Source organism: Cydia strobilella, chromosome 13 (genome assembly GCF_947568885.1).
Source record: "Cydia strobilella chromosome 13, ilCydStro3.1, whole genome shotgun sequence".
Taxonomy (NCBI): Eukaryota; Metazoa; Arthropoda; class Insecta; order Lepidoptera; family Tortricidae; genus Cydia; species Cydia strobilella.
The window spans coordinates 17402610-17419743 of NC_086053.1; the positions used below are offsets into that span (position 1 = coordinate 17402610).

General features: G+C 41.8%; 1 protein-coding gene across 2 annotated transcripts in view; it reads left to right on the forward strand.

Annotated features, from left to right (window-relative positions):
• The window catches only part of LOC134746862 (calpain-A-like), a 47013-nt gene that overhangs the window by 25315 nt on the left and 4564 nt on the right, over positions 1–17134 (forward strand). For both annotated transcript variants that reach the window (XM_063681436.1, XM_063681437.1), the window contains exons 5-13: positions 2079–2263; positions 4991–5152; positions 5405–5597; positions 5687–5907; positions 9279–9451; positions 10134–10289; positions 10913–11108; positions 11450–11522; positions 11787–11840. In XM_063681436.1, coding sequence (XP_063537506.1) covers positions 2079–2263; positions 4991–5152; positions 5405–5597; positions 5687–5907; positions 9279–9451; positions 10134–10289; positions 10913–11108; positions 11450–11522; positions 11787–11840 — 1413 coding nt within the window. The remainder of the gene's footprint in view (positions 1–2078; positions 2264–4990; positions 5153–5404; positions 5598–5686; positions 5908–9278; positions 9452–10133; positions 10290–10912; positions 11109–11449; positions 11523–11786; positions 11841–17134) is intronic.

Sequence of the window (17134 nt, forward strand, 5' to 3'; positions counted from 1 at the left end):
GCGTGCGCGGCGCGGCGGGCGGCGGGCAGCGCTGCGGCGCATGCGTGACCGTGCCCGATCACTGAAAAACTGTGTAGATTCAATTTGGCATGCCGTGATCGACCAATTAATTTCTCGGAGCGGGATATCCTACTAATATAATTTGAATTGGAATGTAAAAATGGCCGAAGAGTCGGCATATATAGTTTTAATTCTGGACTAAGGCAAACAATGTTTTATCTAAAGAATGAATTATCGGAAATAGGAGTTGAGTATTAGTAGGGGGAGCTGCAGGTTAATATTCCGGACGAAATCGTGGGTAATAAAGGGGAGGCTATATTATTATAGTATTACGTATCCATCCGTACCATCTATGTCGTCTTTTCATTTAATTTTTAGCCATCAAGTTTGGCAGTGACAAATTGACAATGCATACGGGATACGTAGGAGCACTATATGTAAATATTTGGCATGGAAACTTAGCGTGTCGTATCTACTCTATCACTGTAACTAATTATCGGAAATAAATCTTACGGAAAAAATGTAACGTTCTTAGTCCCGTACGGGAACAGCGTGGAGACTCTAAGCTAATTCGATGCCAACGGGTGTCTGCAGAAAAAGATGGCTGCGTGACCGTGCCTGATGGTTGCTGAAAAAGTGTGTAGATTCAATTATGTACGCTGTGATGGACCAATGAGTTTTTCTCCCATAACAACAAACGTGATTTTTTTGCGTAATGGTACGGAACCCTTCGTGCGCGAATCCTACTCGCACTTGGCTGTTTTTTTTGTATTTGAACCTGGCGCATCTACATGTAGCTCGCGCCTACGAGTAAAATATATAAGTACTGCGAGTAAACGTGAGATGAAATGTACGGCGGTACCGGTACCGGTACCACAGTACCGATCAAATGCCGCTCTTGTTTTATTCGCTTGAACCGGTTGTGGAAGATGCGTGCGCAGTGACAGCCGGAGCGGCGCCAGAGGGCAGCGGGGCAGGGAGCAGGGATTGGAGGGGGGATGCGCGGTCGCGCTGCGCCGGCGCCGATAATCGCGCAATTTGCGCGCTCAGACGAGACGTGCGTCTCCGGCAGCCTCCTTCCGCTATTAACTATTAGCTAGGAAATGCATTGCGAATAAAGATAGTTTATTTTTCAAGCAGGCATATTACAATGCGCTTTATGAACGTCAAATAAAGCTACACCGGCCCTAACCCTACAATCCCTACACCTCTGCCTGACAAGATTGAAGTCCCCCCCTCTATTGGAGGAGGGTAACCCAATATAGGATCGGCAAGTGGCAACAATTTAGTATGGTTTTTTTTAGTTCCATTTTATTTAATTTCTACTATTTTATGTCTCACTATACCGTGCCTCACTTTGCTGATCACAGATAACTTAATAAGGCATCGTTTATGTATGCACCGAATTGCATTACAGTTAAAGCGCCGCAGCCGGACGACGTCAATCTGAAGTATTTGCTTCTAACGTCACGTCCAGACCTCATTGCATAGAATGCATAGTAAATGCATAACATAAACGTTCGTGGGAATGATTCTGTATGCGCGTCACTTCGGCTGGCTTAAACGAATTAATGAATATGATGAATAAAACTATTAAAACGGATTATATCGCGTATATTGAATTTATAATACATCCGACGTTTTGCACCCTTTACAGCGTTCAAAAATAAATTCAATATACGCGATATAATCCGTTTTAATAGTTTTCTTTCATGAGTAACTATCTATATCTAACTATCGCGGTAACCGAAGACAATATATAATGAATATGATTTTAGTCAAAATGCATGATGGCTCCAAAACTGTCAAACTGTACAAAAAGCGGTGTGTCGTGAAACACTCGGTTGGAACGAAGTTCAGAAAGGCTGGTGGTGTGTTCATGCTCATGCTCTTGCTCTGTTGTGTTATTCTGCTCTGCTCTGCTCTGGTCTGCTCTACTCTGCTCTGCGCTTCTGTTCTGTTCTGTTTTGTTTTGTTCTCTTTGTGACGCCATTATTTATGCATCTATCGCACTAGTATGACTGTGACGGCAAAATCTTACGCTTTTTTGATGTTGCATGTTGTTGATGTTGTTACAGGAGCTGAGCTCAGCCCCGCTGTTCCTGGGCGCGGAGGCGGAGGACGCGGCGTGGGAGGTGGAGGTGGGCGCCCTGGGCAGCGGCGCCCTCTGCGCCGCGGCGGCCGCGCTGGCGCCCACCCCGCGCCTGCTGGCGCGCGTGGCGCCGCCGCAGAGCTTCAGGGACCACTACAGGGGCGCCTTCACGTATGTCATAACATACTTATGTATATACCTACCAAAAGATTCACAATTTGTAAATATGGCTCTGGCGATGAAACCAGACAGTGTAGGTGGTATTGGGAACTTCCCCCTGAATTGAAACAATTGTAAGATTATAGAAAACTGTCATCAGATTATCTTACTACTGATATAGCAACACTTAAATGAACACTCATAAACCGTAGGTATCTTCTTGAAACAAAGTGTATGATGTGATGTCAGTTAACTATAGGCGGAGGATGGTGCCCAATTGCACATACCCATTGCAGGTGCATTAAAGACTCAATTGTTGACTGATAGAGAATGCTTTAAGGTATTAAGTCCGCTATTTGAACAGTTTTATACTGTGCAAAAATTTTTAATAAAGAAATAAAGGCACCGCAATAATAATGCTGCAGTAGGTCAAACGGGTTTTTACCTACACAGTGGGCGCGCACACTGATTTGTGCCACATTTATTTGATAGTTCTTTTAGGCATAGATATCGAAATTGCCTGGGGCACTTTATCTTTCACCGATGGAACACGACAATCCAATCCGTGACCTTCACACACCGCGCCCTGCTGACTACAATGCCGGCTTCGCGTTGACTTGTGACATTTGCCTTGCCACTAGTGCCGTTACGTTTTGTATATTAGTACCTGAAAGTCCGGGCTATGCTCGGAAAACATAAAAATACAAAAATGCGCGTTTTCCCAGAGATACGCTCTAGTAGATCGATTTTTCGCCCCCGAAACCCCCATATCGCAAATTTCATCGAAATCGTTAGTCGTTTCTTTATATAGTGGCATCTACGAATGTCACCGATGATCGCATGCGGTTTGCAATGTGTTGCGGCAGTTGATGCAACACACACAAATAAGCCCATACAGGGATTCGAACCCGGGACCTCCTGTTTCGTAGGCAGGGTCACTGCCGACTAGGATAGGAGGGCTTTCAATTACTTCAGGAAACGTAAAATTAAATGTCAATGTCCTGAAAATGTTACCTTTAAAATATCAAAATCAATGTCGGTTTCCTGGATAATTGAGATGTTCTTCAGCAATGAGATCGGCAGTAACGCTGCACAGCAATGTAGCAGTTACGCCGCTGCAGGCTGAACACGAACGTAACCTTAACGTGGCTCGTATCAGGGTAATTATTATTAATTATACCCGTGATTCTTCCTCATTAGCTAGCCCGGTGGCCGGCGCCTCTATATGATACTGTTTTAATAATTATCTAATTATCAAACTATACGTATGTGTAGGTAACACATACGTATCGTTTGATAATTAGATAATTTAGGTACCTACACTAAAAGTGACTTACATAGTTGGTCTCTTACTCTAAAGTTGAGAGTCTAAACGCTACGTACACAGCTAGTAGCCAAGCCAAATAACTTGATTTAATTTAATTGCATAATCATAAGAATCCGGGCAATAGTATCAATGAAATATAATAAGTAGGCAACTAATTAATATGCATATAGGCATTTAGGGATGGTAGCCTATTTCGCGACGTTGCCGAAATAGTCCACAAGGACGTGCCTCGACTCGATACATATTCACTAAGTCTCATGTTGTCTACCAACCTAAAGGCGCATCTTCATTGGACTGACAGGGACATACGGCTTATTGTCTTAAAGCGGCAGTGGCTGCAATACACAGACCTTTGATGGACTGTGTCTCGTTGCAATACGGTTTAGGATCGGTCAGCTAATAGTTGTGTTAACGGTGGGACATGCACATGCGCATACGATCATAACTCGGCGGGTCGTCCCGTGAATCCTAATGGGGAGTATGGGGACACGAACGTTCGCGCCGTTATGATGAGGACGCGGACGGCGCGCGCAGCTAGTTGTCATGTTGCCCACATACGTTTAATTTTACTGCAATGTATAGTCTACTTAGTTTTAAAATCAGAACCAGAATCACAAGAAGTCAAAATATTATGTATGTTATTGGTGCCTTTTCTAGAAACAATTAAACTTTTTAATTAGGTATTTGAGTTATTCGTAAATGCGGACTTGCAATGGAATCATGGACAAACAATGGAACAATGGAATGGAATAAAAATTATGACTATGACTAAAACGATTATAGTGGAGTGGACTAAATACCGCTTCAACATAACAATTTTTTTTATTTATTCCATTAACATGGATACCAAAAGCACAGTATTCGATTGTCATGCGATACACCTGACCATAGTTTGCTATACATATGTAGCTAAAGATATAAATAAGATCGACACACTATATATTATCCATAATCACATCTTTTTTTGGAAACCGACTGTGATTCCGTTAAAGAATGACTGCCACAAAAAACGGTAGGTAGGTACGGTCGGTAGTGACCGTACAAACTTTAACAAAGTTAATGTAGACTCTAATATCTCTATATATGGAAAAAGAGGGCGAGGACGACCACCAATCACCTGGATGCAAACCCTAAAAAACGATATAAAGGAAAGCAGTACAACAGAGGAGACAACCCACGATCGTGCGATGTGGCGCAGGATTACTAGGAGGGCTGACCCCAAATAAACTGGGATAATAGCCAGGACAAAGAAGAAGAAGAAGAATGTAGACTCTAATATGTTAATTGACCAGATTTATTTAAAGTTTCAGCCCCAAAACTTCTGATGTCGTTTGTTTTGTTCAAAGTCACCGGGGGCTCCAGTAGGTATGTTTGTAACATGTTTTGATTGACTAATGTGTTTGTACTCGTAGGTTCCGCTTCTGGGTGTTCGGCACGTGGCGCGAGGTGGCGGTGGACGACCGGCTGCCGTGCCGCGGCGGCGGCGGCGGCGGCGGCGTCGTGCCGCGCCTGCTGTCCTCCACCGCGCGGCAAGGCGACTTCACGCTGCCTCTGCTAGAGAAGGCCTACGCCAAGTGAATAGTTTCTCTTTATACTATACTAGTTATCAAAATTTTTAGATTTTGAATGAATTTTTAGCAGGCCCATCTCTTGAAAGAATAATTTCTAAAAACAAAAAGCTAAGCTTAATTTATTCATCAGTAGACTGAAAAGAGTACATACCTATTTATGATTTACGAAGTCCTTTGCGGCCTTCATATTTCATAATAGAACGTGTCCAGAAATAGCCAGAGATCGAATCAAAAACCGTTGTTTTTGTATGGCAGGCTCTACGGGTCGTACGCGGCGATGCGCGCAGCGGGCGCGGCGGCGGCGGGCGAGGGCACCGCGCGAGCTCTACAAGAACTGACCGGGGGGATAGTGCAATCCTTCTCCCTGCAACGGCAGCCGCAGCCGCTGACGTTGCAAGTGCTGCACTCGGCGGCGCCGCGCTCCACCATCATCGTCGCTACTCCTAGCGTGAGCATACATAGCTGACTGCTCTACCTCGGTGGCTATCATCAGACTTTAACTCTATGTACTATTTACACATATGTTTATATCTCCAGGAAAAGGAGTCAACATGGCGCCGACGTTCTGGACTCGCGTCGGGGCAGGCGTACGTGGTGACGGGGCTGGCGCGCGTGCGCGGCGGCGCGGCGCTGGTGCGCGTGCGCGGGCGCGGGGCGTGGCGCGGCGCGTGGGCGAGGGGGAGCGCGGAGTGGAGGGCGCTAACGGTTGTGGACAGAGACGCGTTGGATGCGAGAGCGCTACATCCTGATGAGTTCTGGTGAGATTTATTGTTTATTGTTTATTTATTTATATCAATCAGACAGCACTAACAGATAAACCTTACGTGCTATTTGGCATTATGTACGTGGTGACAGTAGGCGAGGGGAGAGGGGGAGCGCGGAGTAGCGGGCGTTGACGGATGTGGATAGAGACACGTTGGATGCAAGAGCTTTGCAACCTGATGAGTTCTGGTAAGTAGGAACCTTCTGTGTGTGTTACGTACATGTAGGGGCTTATGTATGTAGAGTGACTAGGCCTGCCTGCGTAGTGAGAGATAGAGATGAGCAAGAAGCGTGAGCTTTCTACCCCGGCGAGTTCTCAAGGGTCAGCAACATTTAAGTGGCTCCTATGATGTTTGCTTATGTCCATGGGCGACAAGACCACTTCCCATCAGGCGGCTCGTCTGCACGTCTGCTATCACATAAAAAAACCAAACTTCTTGCCTATTCTTTCTAATTTCGTGATAAAGCTCTGTATTAAACTGAAGACTCCGGTAACTCCTTTCACAGTTCTTGAATCACGTAAATATTAGTAAAAATAAAAATAAACACGACTGAGAAAGGCACTCCCGTTACCGCGTCTTATCTCGATATAATATCATTTATCCGTATCCGAGTACCTAATGATGATAATTTACGAAGGCACTCAGGACAGAACAGCGTCATTAGTGTACGAACCGTCGTCCGCGCAGTTGCTGACGGTTTGTATACCTTGTTGCAAGGGAGTAAGGTCCATCGATGATCGGTTTAGAGTACGGTTAGTTACATTATTACATTTTTTCGTGGACTCGTAAGGCTTGAAGTCTAATTTGATGTCTTGGAACGCATGATACATATACATACTTATACATACCTTTTCAAATAAGAATCTAGGCATATTCAATCATACATTTAATCGGCTCTTAGATAACGATTTTAATTTGTTACCTTTATTTTCGACGTTTCAAAACGTTTTTTCAAAAAGTTTAAAATGTTATCAGAATTTTAGGCTTCAAAATATTATTTGGGTCTAACAATTCACATACATATTGTGAATTGATTAATCTATCATTTATCATCTAATTTAAATAATTTCTATTAGCTGTTTTCGCTGTCTGTCGCGCTTACCTGCCTGCGTCGCTATACGGTTCCGATGTGTATAGATATAGCATGTGTGTGTGTGTAGCATGTGCCGCGACGTCAAAGTATGTTAAATAACTGACCTTCGTCTCCGTACCATGCAGACATACTTAAACCAAACCTGCTGATCTCTTGTTGACAAGTGACAACTACCTGCCGTGCCGGCGCGGCGCGGGCGCAGCAAACAGGTTGTTTATTGTTGTTGTCGCATGCGCATGCCCATGCGCCGCGGCCGCGCATGCGCGGTGCGCGAGGTGAGCGACCGACGCACTGGGTCAGCCGGCCGGGTCGGGCCGTGCGAACTGCGAACACACGACAATACCACTGTTTACACATGTCATGGGCAATGGATAAATAGGCGAAATACTTTTAATAAGGTTATTGTATTCCGTGGTTAGATATACAGGTTTTAAATGTTAACTATAACGATTTTATCAATAAATTTCTTTTCTTACTGTGATATAGTAAATAATCTTGATGGGAAATACAGTAGGTAAGTAGATATATGTAGATAGATCCGATCGACTAGTTCTAGAGTCGGTCTCTTAAGTACTTGCAATTGATTGAAAGTATATAAAGGCTCTATATTTAGGTCCTAAATACATAGGTAAGTCATTTAACTTCAGCTTAAAAAAACAGAAGGTTGTATTTTTTAACAAACGCAATAGGATTGGCTAACCTGCTAGGCTGTACCAAAACTAGGCTACGGAACTACCTACTTCTTTGACCTTGTTATTACTTTATTGCCGATGTCTAGGTCCCTAGGTCAAGTTATTAAGACTGAGGTCAACCATGAGTCGATTTAAATTCAATACGTTTTGGCGCAAAACTAATCTAGTAGATGGCTTTAACTTCAAATCTTTTGTTAAACTAAACCATTCATGTAAACCCAACTATATTAGTATATTTTGTTTGTAGTAGTGTATTAACTAAATCTGCTTTCATTTGATACCTCGCATGTGTATTGTTTTGCAACGAGGCGGAAGTTATTTTGTAAGGGTTATTTTATTACGCTAAAGTAAATGGCCTGCGTCGATGTCTCCCGGCAGTTTTGGGGTTCCAAATGACCCAATACCAAGCCCAACAGCATACTAAGTTGTCACCGGCACCGGTTCTTAACTATCTCTTCGACCGTTTCCCAATCAATCAATCAATCATTTATTTATTTGCAAAAATACAGTAACAAAAGGTGTTAAAAGTATTCAGGTACAATGTGTATTTTGCTTGCAAGCAAGCATAAATAAAAACCCAAAGGCATAAGACTAGCTACATGGAAACTTTAATATAGCGATGTTCGGCGCATATAATTCGCTTGAGAGCCTGACTCAACAGTACCTGTAATAGTAAACTAGTATAGTAACTTGTAGTAGTTAGTAAATGGGAGCGCCGGCGCCGGCGGCGGCGGCGGTACTTGCGCAAGCGCGGGTTCCCACGCTCTCGATCCGGAGTCCGGAGAGAGCCTCGTAGTTCGTTTGTTACTGGACTAGCTGTTCTACTACTATTAGAATATGGGTCATACACTTTTGTGAATAAAAAACCTCTTCTTCCTGTAAGTTAAGAGTCCCCGGCAAGCTCGGCCGAATTTAATTGCACCTTCCCATACAAACGTAGTTCCGCTCTCATTTTAGAACTACGTGTTGGATTGTAATGATACTTTGCACATACAATGACATGAGGTATATCTAGGTCTGAATTTTTTTTATATAGCTCCAGTTTATAAAACAAACGAAATAGAGCAAAAATAAGTTTTGTATGAAAAACTTATATTCGCTGTATTTTTTTAACTATGGTATCTTAAGCTACATAAACTAATTTACAGACATAGATATAGATATACCTTATCCTATTGTCTTATCCTATTGTAAGTACAAAGTTTCAGAGCAATCTAGCTAGTCGTTTTAGTATGAGAGCGGAACTACGTTTGTATTGTACAGTTAACAGTGTGGGCGATGGTACCTCAGTTACCTAATGTTACCCTATAATGTTACACAGTGTTGCTCCACACAAGTTAGCTGTGGGTGGGTGTGGCGTGCTGGCGTGAATGCACCTTTAATACTTGTCCTCATTGCTCGACGAGATAGATCAGAAAACCGATTTTTCGGGACTAACCAGTAGTTACTTGATCAAGTAAAGTATCATTTGAAAGAGCTTAAATTGTAAATTTTAAAAAAAGCGTGAGAACTTTCGTTTTAAATTTTGTATATGACATGACACCTGTCTGTTTATGCAACTGTGTTTATGTGTATTTCAGGATGTCCTTCTCCGACTTCGCTTGCGTGTTCGCGCGTTTGGAGCTGGTTCATGTTGGCCCTGATGATTGGATGAGGGAGCCAGCACTCCACGCCAGGAGGCCTTGGAGGGCTGTGCTGGCCAGGCGTAGGTGGAGGAGGGGCTTCAACGCGGGCGGACCTCCTGAGGCTACAGGTGAGCTTGTCTTGTTTGGAGCTGGTCTACGTTGGACCTGATCATTGGATGAGGGAGCCTCTACGCCAGGAGATTATGGCGAGCTATCCTTTTTTTTACGTGGAGTAATGCATTTAGGCATTCCGCCTAGCCGGGGAACTAGGACGGATATGTCGGACTCGTGGCCAATAGGGGCCAAATACTGACCAAACCCTCCACGGTATGCCCGGATCACATGATCAAGAGGAATGAGATGGGACTCGGCACTCTAGGAGGTTTCCTGTCCGTAGCACCCCATGACGAGCTATCCTAGCCAGGATGAGGTGGAGGAGGAGCGTCAACGCCGGCGCGGGCGGACCACCTGAGGCTACAGGTAAGCTAACCTTGTATTGAGTATCAGCCGGGTTATAAGGAAGTAAAATAGGAGACAGAACAACGGTTGATATGCAATATGATTACTCTGGACCAAATTAAAGTGCCCTGTTTCTCATCGGCGCTGAGTTCAGCACTGCTCGGTTAAATCAGAAAAGGACCAGAAATAAATGTATTTTCTTTCATTCTTTCAGAAGCGAAGCAAGATTTCCTAAATGCTCATCTGTTGAAGTGTATTTTGAAAAGATTAACAACCTCCGACAATGTTATGCTCCTCATTCTACTGATTGTAATGTAACACACTAATCGACATCAAGTTATACATTTCCAGAGACGACAGGCACGAACCCGCAGTTCCACGTATCGATCCCGGGCTGCGCGGGCGCCGGCAAGTGCCACGTCGTAGTGTCCGTGTTACAACAATACTGCCCACGCGGACGGACAAGATTAAAGGCGGTCGGGTTCGCTCTATACGAGCTCCCTTCAGGTAAATATTATTCTTATGTACATACCTGCCCGAGTTATGGCATCGTTATGTGGGGAATTAAGGGAAGAACTGACCTCAAATTCCGATGACTTCTTAGTCAAGTCCCCCCTCCTCTTGCCATCCTGGGCAAGTTTTCATTTAAGGCCGTTCCATCGGATTGCCGCTGTCTCTGTCACATTTCGCAAGAAAGAACGGGAAAGATCATGCGCGCCAAGGGTCAATTTTGATCGAATTTTGTCGATTTTTATTTATTTTAAAAACGTTACCCTACAATATCGCATAAGGTGCAAGTTATCAAAGTACACAAACTTTCTGACAATCAGTCGCGATAATAGGAATGGGGTTGTTGGCCGGTCGAAATATTTAGCAGATGGCGCCAGCATAGCTCGCCCTGTCAATCCCTAGAATTGTGTCAATTTTTTTAAAGGAATTTTATGCCCCGGATGCCAGCCCTTTAAGCCAAATCTCATAGAAAAAAGGGGCAAGCCACGACGGCGCCATCTATGCAAACCTTCGACAGTTGCCAACCTTATTACTTAGAAATGATTATTTTATAACTAGAATGGTTTTATTATTACAGCTAAGTACCTGGTTTAGTTTTGAAAACATTCGGTACGTTTCAGGAGGCACCGCTCCGGCGCCGCTGGTGGTGGCGGGGCTGCGCGCGCTGGACGTGACGCACTGGTCGCGCGCGCGCGAGGTCGCCACCTTCTTCACGCTGCCCGCGGGCGAGTACCTGCTCGTGCCGCACACCAGGCGCCCGCACACCGAGGCCGCCTTCCTGCTGAGGGTGCTGACCGACCAGCATGCCGATATATGGTGTGTACATGTATAGGTACATGCGGTGCCCTTCTCGCACTGTCGGCTCCCTGCGCCCCTGCGCCCTGCGCACATCCGACCGACACGCATGTATCTGCGGTCAGTACGGTGTGTTTGATTGACGCTCCCTATTTTTGTGTTGAGCTCGATTGAGCGTAGGCTACCGACTGTAGTTTAAAATTTTATCCTCTCCTGTGTGAATGTCAGAAATATGCTATTGTGCACTATGAGCCCTTGAATTGCGCAGTAACGGATAGATACCCGATTCGCTTCGCTGAGCGACAGCACTCCGTTTGTTGCACTCCACAGAGTAGGTAATGTAAGTAAGTTTGGTGTTGCAGGGAGGTGAACGAGGACAACCTTATCGTGCGCAGCATCAACGCCGAGTTCCCGGACGAGCGGCAGCCGATACCGGTCAGTACTATTTATATAACGACCGTTTATATATTTGTAAACTGCATTCTAGACTGTACGTTTTGCCACACTTAGTAATCGACCAATCAGTCGCGGCCAAAAAAGCTACAACATAAATTTTACTGTGAGTTCTCAAACCGTCATTAGGGATGTCAACTTTGGAACGGGTTTAGGCACTACCGAATTTAAATAGTGATTAAAGTTACATATAATATGCTTTCTTATAAGGGATGAGACTTTTTAATTTGTTTTTATATTTGGCAGCCGGAGTTGCGGGCGACGCTTGTCAAGCTGTTCGGAAAGGAGGAAGTAGAAGAGGTAAGCTAATAATGTAATATTATATAAATGAGAGAGAGAGAGATAGTGAGGAATGATAATTTCGTTAAAGAGCTGAAGCCCCATTTATTTTTGAGGGCTGATACCTTAGCCAGAGCTCGAGAAGTACAAGAAGAGAAGAGAAAGGAGTATGTGGATCAGAAACGACAACCATGTCCTGATTACAAACCTGGCGATTTGGTGTTGGTCGTTACTCACGTACTTATTGAGTAAATCTGGTCTAGCGTAGCTCTAAGCTTGCCCCACGTCGTGATGGTATAAAATAGAATAGAATAGAAATCATTTATTCAGACAACACATCAATACAATCTGGTGTTAAAATACCACTGCGGCAGTGGCTAGACCCCGCGGACCGCGGTAGACCGCGCACTACATGTCAGTGCCACACTTGTCGGGTCGACTGCATGGACATAGGGGGGACAGTTGTAACACTTGTAACATCATCACCGCTGCACGGTGGTCGAGTTAGTTGGCGCTAACGTTTGTTCAACGTAGAAACGTGACTCATCGCCCTCTTAAATTTAAATCATCACAATTATCACAATTATTCATCTCATCACAAAAGTTCGTTAAAGCACTGGAATTTGGAGTGGGTCGTAACTATGAAAATTACACTTCCTCGGCTACACATCATAATATCCAGCCACTTTCACTTAGACAGTCCTGTACAAATTTAGCATTTTTATTCAAAATTATTAATAATGTTGTAGATGCCCCCGACTTTTTACATAAAATTTGCTTTCGTGTCCCCCGTAGGAATGAACGTAGTTGTCGCAGTAAGACATTATTTAGCATTCCTAACAGCAGAACAACACGTACCGCATTCGTATATTGGGCGCGCGTGTAGGCAGTACAATGAAAAATGTATGGACGCAGATTTGTTCATTAGGCTTGTTTAAAAGAACTGTATATTCTTTATTAAAATAAGGGTGAAATGTTGCAAGCAACCCGATAGTAAGTACTTGTAATTTCAGTAATTTAAGTCTAAGTAAGTAAAGAAGTATAAGTATAAGTCTTTTCTCTTTTTTTAGGGTTCCGTACCTCAAAGGGAAAAAAGGAACCCTTATAGGATCACTCGTGCGTCTGTCTGTCTGTCTATCTGTCTGTCCGTCTGTCACAGCCTATTTTCTTCGAAACTACTGGACCAAGTAAGTTGAAATTTGGTACACATATGTAAGTTTGTGACTCAAAGATGGACATGTAACGTAAACAAATTAATTTTAAACATGGGGGCCACTTTTGGGGGGTAAATGAGAAAATTAAGAAATAAAGTTTGTCAAATTATATCGTGTTACATATCAAATGAAAGAACTCATTGTGAGAATCTCAAATATATTTTTTATATAATTTTAGGACAAACAGTTTAGAAGTTCAAGAGAATATTAGGCAAAAAATTACCATTCCCCCCACTATCTCCGAAACTACTGGGCCAAAATTTTTTAAAAAAATACACAAAATAGATCTTTCAAGCGTGAGTCGGACTTAATTACTTAGTTTTTGATCCGACCCCTACGGGTTTTTTTTATACATTTATATACTATTGTTATTAGTAGGTATACTATTGTTTTGATTATTTACAACTACTAGGTACTACAAGTTTGCACTATTTATCATTACTTTTTAATTTTACCTCGATATGTGAATTAGGAAACTATAGGTCTATAAAAAATCAATTTGTAGCTATTAGCTAAGTTGCTCATGTTTATTTTAAGGTGGTTCGACTAGGTAACCCAAAGCTTAAACCCCGCTAGATGGCGTCACTTTCGCAAATTTTGAGGTTTTATTTTTTTGTGGAATAGTGTTGGTATCTGTATACTTAAAAGTATATTTAGCGCACTCTTTACATAAATATTGAACTATTATAATAATCATTGAATACTTCATTGTGCAAAAACCACCTTTAATGTCGACAGAGTGTTTCTGTCATGCTATTTCCTACTATTACTCACACATGCAAACAGTGTTTCTGTGATGCTTGTAGTAGACAATTTCATGCAGTGTAAGTATCTAAGTATGCTGCAATGGCGTTGCGGTATGTTCGTGGAAATACGTGCAAGAGGATTCGGGTTCGAGACTGGTACGACAGAGGTACTTTTTTTGTCCTTTTTGTGTTATCTTATCTTTCTTATACCTTTTCTTCTTCGAATTCTTGTCCGATTCCGATATAACCGAAATATATTTCAGTGATATCGGAAACGGCTCTAACGATTTCGATGAAATTTGCTGTAAGGGGTTCGATCTAGCTAGGTCTTATCTCTGGGAAAACGAGCATTTTTGAGTTTTTACTTATGTTTTCCGAGCAAAGCTCGGTCTCCCAGATATTCAGTATTGTTAATAAATTAGTTTATTAACGTTTTATAAAAATATGTGACGTTTTGAACTAAAAGGACATTGTCGTTTGTCGATTAGGTTGAAAGTAAAGGGCCATAATTATGTACTGTAAAACGTTGTACAATACACATGCGAAAAGGTAATTCGCAACGCGTGTCGATTAAAACACTTCCTTCGGTCGTGTTTTAATTTATCGCCACTCGTTGCCAATTTCCTACTTTTCCCACTTGTATCGTAATGACTAATAATAATAATAAATAATAAATTCATTTATTAAGGACCAACTTGGATCAATTTGTGTTAGTGACAGTTTTATCTTAAGGCTAATGTTAGTATATACATAATTATTTACTGACTAGCTAACTATATAAAATTCTAGTTTCTAAAATAAATAAGTAAGCAGATTTTCTCAAAAACCACTTTAAAGAAAATCTGCCCACCTACCCATTCCTGCGCACATGAATCATGCAGCAGTTATTTATATACAGGCTATCAACCCTGTCCGCAATCATGGTCAGGATGCTGTTGGAGCTGGCCCGTACTCTGCGCACCAGGGATGTGGCTCGTTTGCGCATCGTGGTGTAGAAGCAGTCTACCCGCGCTTCCGCGAACATCCCTGACGCGCTACAGAATCTGGGCAGCCCCATCAGCACCCTGTACGCGTTGTTATATTGAACGCGCAGAGCGTTGTACCGTTTATACGTATAGTCCGCCCACAGGCTGCTTGTGTAGAAACTAGTACAGTAGGCTCTGAACAAACAGATTTTGACTTCCTTAGAGCACTGAGCAAACCTGCGGGCTATCATATTCGCTCTGACGGACAACGCTCTGCGCTCGCGCTCAATATCGGCATCATCCTTAAGGTCAGCGTTCACCAAATGTCCTAGGTATAATAATAAAGTAGTAATTGTAAAATAAAAGTCGTGTTTTAATTTATCGCCACTCGTTGCCAATTTCCTACTTTTCCCACTTGTATCGTAATGACTAATAATAAAGTAGTAATTGTAAAATAAAATTAAAACTTTTTATATTTTTATTTTTTTTGGATTCAAGTACAGTGAGTAACAACATTGCATGGCGGATATTTATCATGCTTATTTATATTATTTATTTCTTGATATTTTGGCCGGTCTTGCAAGACCGGTCGTTGTGGAGATCCCTGGGGAGGCCTATGTCCAGCAGTGGATGTCTTGTTGGTGTAGATGGATTCACACAACAAATGAAATAACATTTTTTTCATATTTGTTATCCGTAGTTGTCCCTGCACCTGAAAGAAAAATAATATCATGATAGCACAAAATCATTTTATTTCCAAGAATGCCTCTTCATTTTGCACAATACCTAAAAAAAACCTAGAGTTAGTGACACATTGACTATTCGGCAACCAAAACAGTAATAATTACATTATATAGGTATTGTTCACTGCTTATTATCCTACCATTACGGAAGAAGTGAGAATTATTTTCTAAAAAGATCGGCACGAGAAAATTACAATGTACAATGAAGGAGTGAAACTACCTTACGAAACTTCACCATCATGAATTCCGCTTCAATTGAGTCTGAATTTTCCTGGATTTTCGCGGACCAGAACACCGATGATTTTTGTAACTTGATTTAGACGTTGCTATCATTTTCAATTTATACAAACAAATTGATAACTCACAATAAACATGACCCTATGTGTCAGTGTCAACACTGTCAACAAAAAATGCACTAAACATGACGGCACCACGGATTTAGATTTTAATAAACCGGATGGAGTACACGGGCCAAAAAGTGTGTCCACATGCGAAGTCAAAGTGGGCGGTTGCATCTCTTTCTAATTAGGGTGACCATAAGTCATATGTATGTGGGATATTAGGATAAGTTGGAATGTATAATTTGGCCAAGATCTTTTTTCATTCATGCATAGGAAGTCAGAGAGAATGGATATAGTTTTTTTCTCCTCTGTAAAACGCTTCACAAAACCTTACTTAATTTTGTCGTTATAAAAGCTGTTACTGATGACAGACAGACGGACAGCGGAGTCTTAGTGATAGGGTCCCGTTTTTACCCTTTGGGTACGGAACCCTAAAAATGGTCACGTTTTTTTTATTTGTAGTCTGCCTCTTTCGCACTCATGGTATGTTCATATATGTAATGGCTTCTCTTTTGCACACTTCAGCTATTCTTTAAGCGTCATCGTAGTTAATTGCACCATTTTTTTTTTAATTTGCCGCCTTTGTGTACTGACGGAAATGTGTGTTCAACCTATATAGAATATGTATAAATATGTCTGTAATATTTAAGGATTTTGGATTTAAATTTTGGCAATTATATAGCTCTCATTACGTGCACAAATAAATCATTTATCTATCTATCTATCAACCAAATAATTAAACATGCCGAAATAAAGATATACTTATTTAGGTAAACTTATTTTTACATTAAGTAAGTACGTAGGTAATAAGAACTCTGTAAGGCCGATTCACATCGTGCCGACATCATAGTCACCCTAATGAGTTTGACAATGTTTTCTTGTATTTTTATCGTAAACTTTAATAGTTGAGGTTTACCTGTGAAAAGATATACCACAATCAACAAAACTTTCACTTCTGCAACCTTTCACACAACATCTTTTACCCATTTTATACTTTATTTCGCAATTAAATCTTGAGCGCCGCCATTCATGTATTTTGAAAATTTCTTTATCAAGTTGGGGATACTCGTACCAATTAATATTCAAAGTTACTACAATGTCTACCATATTAAAATTAATGTATTTTTTGTTGTGCACATGCTTGGTTAAATCAGTTAATAATATTGACATTATAACTATTTACAAATTACGTAAAAGATATCAGAACCGCACTCTGAATATAGCACTTAAATAATATAAGAAGGTATTTAATTTTAGTAGTTATTGATATAAATACTACCAAAATGGTATTTTTTTAACATTGGCA